The sequence below is a fragment of the Arvicola amphibius genome, chromosome 4 (genome assembly GCF_903992535.2).
Source record: "Arvicola amphibius chromosome 4, mArvAmp1.2, whole genome shotgun sequence".
Taxonomy (NCBI): domain Eukaryota; kingdom Metazoa; phylum Chordata; class Mammalia; order Rodentia; family Cricetidae; genus Arvicola; species Arvicola amphibius.
In genome coordinates this window covers 19957215-19963444 of record NC_052050.1, presented here as the reverse complement: position 1 = coordinate 19963444, position 6230 = coordinate 19957215, and the positions used below count along the sequence as shown (strand labels likewise).

At 48.0% G+C, this 6230-nt stretch overlaps 1 protein-coding gene across 1 annotated transcript; it reads left to right on the top strand.

The window, feature by feature from the left end:
* The first annotated feature begins 223 nt into the window (after positions 1-223).
* LOC119812826 (phosphatidylethanolamine-binding protein 1-like) lies at positions 224-1023 on the top strand. Its single transcript, XM_038327782.1, has one exon. The coding sequence runs from the start codon at positions 258-260 to the stop codon at positions 819-821; it is 564 nt and encodes a 187-aa protein (XP_038183710.1). The 5' UTR covers positions 224-257; the 3' UTR covers positions 822-1023.
* Positions 1024-6230: the final 5207 nt, after the last annotated feature.

The window sequence follows — 6230 nt, the reverse complement described above, 5'->3', positions numbered from 1 at the left end:
TGCAGGCAGAATACTGCATGCATAATAAATGAATAAATTAATAAATAAATTTTAAGAAGTTAATAATGCAGCCAGGCAATGGTGGAACACGCCTTTAATGCCAGCACTCAGGAAAGCAGAGTCAGGCAGATTTCTGTGAGTTCGAGGCCAGCCTGGTCTACAGGAGGACAGCCAGAGATACACAGAGAAACCCTGTCTCAAAAAAACAAAAACAGCACTCGGGACTTAGCGCGTGAGCCCTCGTCCACATTGTCGCCATGCCTGCCGACATCAGCCAGTGGTCCGGGCCGCTGAGCCTGCAGGAGGTGGACGAGCGTCCCCAGCACGCGCTGCGGGTTGCCTACGCCGGGGTGGAGGTAGACGAGCTGGGCAAAGTGCTGACGCCCATCCAGGTTCAGAATAGGCCCAGCAGCATTTCGTGGGATGGCCTTGACCCAGGGAAACTCTACACCCTGGTCCTCACCGACCCAGATGCTCCCAGCAGGAAGGACCCCAAATTCAGGGAGTGGCACCATTTTCTGGTGGTCAACATGAAGGGCAATGACATCAGCAGCGGCAAGGTCCTCTCGGATTACGTGGGCTCTGGGCCTCCCAGTGGCACAGGCCTCCACCGCTATGTCTGGCTGGTGTATGAACAGGACAAGCCACTCAACTGTGACGAACCCATCTTCAGCAACAGGTCAGGAGATCATCGCGGCAAGTTCAAGGTGGGGGCCTTCCGCAAGAAGTATCACCTGGGAGCCCCGGTGGCGGGCACATGTTACCAGGCGGAGTGGGACGACTACGTGCCCAAGCTGTATGAGCAGCTCTCTGGGAAATAGAGGAGCCGTGGAGGCCAGCGGTCCTGGGGACCCCCACAGTATTGTCAAGTTGTACAAAGCATGCTGTTTCTCCTCCTTTCCTACCCCCTCGCAGGGAGTCCTGAGCTGTGCTAGGATAGAGGTGTAGGGTGACCTCCTGCTGCCCATCCTTATGATTCTAATAATCGTTGCTAGGTTTATGTTTGCTCAAATTTAGGCTCCATCTAGGGGGTGTTTGGTGTTCTGATGGAGTCCTTGTGTTAATTTAAGATTTGCAACTCTGAAAAGTAAAGACCTCTGCTCCATGTGAGGGTGAAGGCTGCTGTTGTCTGCACATGGTTTGACAGGGACTCGCCTAGAACCAGGCATGGTGGCATCTTCTGAGATGAGTTTTTAGAGTTCTGTCTCCATCTGAGACAACACAGAGTTTCCATCTCAGCTGGGGCAGGCGGCTGCACAGGTGTTGGTGTCCTGTGGCTGAGGCGAGGCCCCAGAGAGAGGGCTGAGTCTTGCTTCTCAGTAGTGTGAGCAGAAGTTCCTGGAGTTGATAGGTGTGTTAATCTTGTCTGTACATCATCAAATAAAAACAAAGGCATTGGAAAAAAAACAAACAAAACAAACAAACAAAAAAACCCACCAAAAACCCTAAGAGAGACATACATGGATCTCCTGAGTAAATCAGCAGCATGGGGGGGGGGTCACAGGAAAGGGCAGAAGGGCAGAGGAGAGAAAGGGAGGGGAGTGGAAAAATGTAAAGCTCAATAAAAACAAAAAAATTAATAGTGCAGACTTTATTTGCTCAAACTTTTAAATTTTTTTAAAAATTATTTATTTATTATGTATACAATATTCGTATGTGTGTATGCCTGAAGGCCAGAAGAGGGCACCAGACCCCATTACAAATGGTTGTGAGCCACCATGTGGTTGCTGGGAATTGAACTCAGGACCTTTGGAAGAGCATGCAATGCTCTTAACCTCTGAGCCATCTCTCCAGACCCCTCAAACTTTTAAAATTTTATGAATATACAATGCAATATAAAAACCAAAGAGACAAATGAGAAAGAATTGGTGGTATAAGAAATCCACAGAGTTTGGCAGTGGTGGTACAGGCCTTTAATCTCAGCACTTGGGAGGCAGAGACAGGTGGATCTCTGAGTTCAAGGCCAGCCTGAAGTTCTAGGACATCCAGGGCTACACCGAGAAACCCATTCCTGGAAAACAAACAAAGAAACAAAGAAACCTACAGTAAGGTGTAAAGTATGAGAAATTTGTATTGTCAAAAAAAAGGTTAATGGGGATGAGCATTCAGTAGTTTTAGTTGTCTGTAAAATTCATAGAGATTATGTATTAGGTCCTCCAGCTGGGACTGAGAAGTCGGAGGTGGATCTACTTCATCCCACATGCTCCTTGGGTCGTAGTCTTGAGCAGGACCTTCTAGATGGGAAGACTGAGATTTCTCTGCTACCCACCCTCTGTGTGCTTTCTCTTCCGTTTCCTTGACTGCTTTCACCATCAGTGTTCACCACTAGAGGGCGCTTAACCAATTAAAGATGCAGGGATGTACTACTTCTCAAACAGACTAACAAGATATGGGGCTTTTCCTGAGTACAGTGCTTAAATATTCTTCCTATAGCCTTTAATCTTCATCCCTACACTGGAAAAGCAGTGCCGAAAGGTCTCAAGTATTTGCAAGTTAAAATCTCGGATATGTGGGTTCTTACTTTTGTTACTTTGGGTTTATCTCGGCAACAGACATATGGCAGTTTAGCATTAGGCCCCTTGCCCTAAAGGAGCTCACGATTGCAAGAACAGGCCAATTATTCCTTTGGGTTCCATGGATGGTCACACGAGATGATCAAGGGAAACCCAGCAAATTTTCTTTGAATAATCACTCTCCAAACATTGTAATCCCAGCCTTTAGAATGAAGGGCTGCACTGGGTCGTGGGGAGGATGTGGGAGACGTCAATCATTGGTGAGAGTGAGTGGTTGTTTCTAATGATTAACAGCTGTTTGCCGATCATCTCAGCTGCTTGGATAGCAAATTTCATCATTTCTCTCCAGTGTTTTGTGTGGTGTGTAATTAAAAAAAATGTCAGAGGGGCTGGGATGTAGCTCAATTGGGAGAGTGTTTGCCTAGCATTCATAAAGTGCTGGGTTCAATCCCCAGCACCCTATGAAATAGTGTGTGGTGGGGCGCAGGCTTGTAATCCAAGCACGAGGTGTGTGTGCACGTGCGTGTGTGTTGGCAGGAGGATCAGGAGTTTAAGGTCATCCTTGGTTACACAGAAAAGTTATGTAGCATGGGCTACACAAGACCTTGTTCCCTCCTTCACCTCTCAAAATAAAAATAATAAAAAAAAAACATTGTGGAAAGTAAAACCAAGAGAGGCGTCCAGGAGCCAGATGTGGTGGTGCACGTCTCTAGAAGCAGGCAGACCTCTGCGAGTTTGAAGCCGGTATGGTCTACGTAGTTGAAATCAGCTAGAACTACATAGTGCGACTATATAGGAAGAGAGAAAGAGAGAGGAGAAAGAAGAGGGGTAGGTGGCGAGAGAGGGACGGGGTGGGGGGAGAGAGAGAAAGAGAGAGAGAGAGAGAGAGAGAGAGACCCAGAGACCCCCGTCCCAAATTAAAGTACTTCCCCCGCCTGCCTTCCCTTGCCCTGGAGTTCGCACGGGCCTGAGCAAAAGCGTTCCACGTCCACGTGCCTCCTCCTCGGGACCTGCTAACGGCTTCCAGTTACCAACCGCCGCCGCCGCTGCCACCACGGAGGAACTGCGGCGCAAGGCAAGAACAGTCCGCAACGCCGCCACTCCACTGGCCTCCCCTCTGACATATAGTGTCAGAAATATAGATTTCCAAGTGCAAACGGAAATTAGATGTGTTTGTACATCAGACTGCCGTTGAAAAGATTCAACCTGAGAAACACGTGCGGTGCAGGAGGTGGGTGAATTGTATGGAGGAGAAAAGGTGGAGACGCTGCTGCTGTGGGTGTCCCAGGTACAGCTCCAAAAGGAGGGAGGAATTTGTCACCGGTTGAGATACCGTCTCAGCCAGAGTTGTGGATTTTTTTTTTCTTCTCCCACCCTCCCTTCCTCCCTCCCCCTCTCTCTTTCTCAAGATTTATTTATTATGTATACAGTGTTCTGCCTGCAGCCAGAAGAGGGCACCAGATCTCATTACAGAGGATTGTGAGCATCTCTGTAGTTGCTGGAAATTGAATTTAGGACCTTTGGAAGAGCAGTCAGTGCTCCAGCCCCGAGTTGTGGATTCTTAAGCTGTTTTCACGGGGTCGGCAAAGGTGGCTCAGTTCAAGTTCTTGTGTAGAACCCAGGTTCAGTTCCCGAGACCCAGGTGGTGTTTCAACCATCAGTAACTCCAGTTCCAGGACTTCAGAACTCCAAGAATGCACATGGTGCGCGCGCACACACACACACACACACACACACACACACTCATACACATAAAAGAAGTCTTTTTAAAAGTTTTTATGAGCCAGGCAATGGTGGTGCACACCTTTAATCCTAGCACTCGGGAGGCAGAGGCAAGTGGACTCTATGAGTTTGAGGCCAGCTTGGTCTACAGAGTGAGTTCCAGGACAGCCAAGACTACACAGAGAAAACCTGTCTCTAAAAATAAAAACATTCTTTTATAAATTTTTTTTAATATTTATTTATTTATTATGTATACAATATTCTGTCTGTGTGTATGTCTGCAGGCCAGAAGAGGGCGCCAGACCTCATTACAGATGGTTGTGAGCCACCATGTGGTTGCCAGGGATTGAACTCAGGTCCTTTGGAAGAGCAGGCAATGCTCTTAACTGCTGAGCCGTCTCTCCAGCCCTATAAATTTTTTTTAAAGATTTTATTTATTATGTATACAACATTCTGCCTCCATGTATGCCCGCATGCCAGAAGAGGGCACCAGATCTCATTACAGATGGTTGTGAGCCACCATGTGGTTGCTGGGAATTGAACTCAGGTCCTCTGGAAGAACAGTCAGTGCTCTTAACCGCTGAGCCATCTCTCCAGCCCTTTTATAAATATTTTTAAGGTGGGTGCCATTGGTAGTTCATGTCAGAGCCCAAGCTTCCTGCAGAAGCAACAGATAGTTGGAGGTGTGGTGGTCCCTTTTTTCCTCGAGGTCTGTTGGCCACCTTTGGATGAAGGGACAAAAGTAACGACAGAGCTTCAGTGAGTCAGCCCAACTTTATTCTAGAATATAGGGGATATACAGGATTGGGGTGGCAGCTGGGGCATGCCCTAATTTGCGTGAGGTGGCACACACCTATCATATAAGCTGAATTGGTGGTAATGCGACCCTGGAAAATAGCTAGAGCATGTTATTTAATTACCATGTGGGCAGCAGGGAAAGAGCATTGGCAGGGAACTGTTCAAGGGTCATCCTTAAGATAAATCAGGCATCAGCCTAGAGACATCCTTCAGATAAGGTTAAGTAGAGAGCAGGAAGCCACCCTGGGAGGAGGGAGGGAGTCCTCCATATTGTGCCGAGAGAGTGGCTAAGATATGGAAGAGTACAACCCCTGACCACTGGGGCCTCCCAACATGCAGGGTGCTCCAACACACACACATACACAAAGACACACAGACACACACACAGACACAGAGACACATAGACACACACACACAGACACACAGAGAGACACACACAGACAGAGACAGACAGACACAAACACAGACACACACACACAGAGACAGACACACACACAGAGACAGAGACACACCGACACACACAGAGACAGACAGACACACACACAGACAGACACACAGACACACACATACACAGAGACACACAGACACACACACAGACACACAGCACAGAGAGACAGACAGACAGACAGAGACAGACAGACAGACACAGACACACACACACAGCACAGAGAGACAGACAGACAGACACACATACAGACAGACAGACACACACACACACACACACACACACACACTGTCTAGTTCAGAAACCGTTTCCATCTCAGCCTGCAGTACTTGCCAAGGAAGGAGGAACCAATTCTAAGTGCTACAGCCCCAGGTAGGTCAGCCTCCAGCAGATGGTGAAGCAACATTTCCAGTATCAATCCAAAGTTAAGCTTTCCCATGTCACCCAGTGTCACATTTGGAACATTTTTTGTTTTGTTTTGCTTTGTTTTTGTTTTTTGTTTTTCGAGGCAGGGTTTCTCTGTGTTGCTTTGGAGCCTGTCCTGGAACTAGCTTTGTAGACCAGGCTGGCCTCAAACTCCCAAGTAGATCCACCTGCCTCTGCCTCCTGAGAGCTGGGTTAAAGGTGTGCGCCACCACCACCCGGCCACATTGGAAACTTGAACCAGGACTCAGACTTCAGAACCTGCTACAGAGGCTGAGAAGTCTGCAGCCCTGACTAGGACTATACCTGCTCCTGGAAGAGACCCTTGG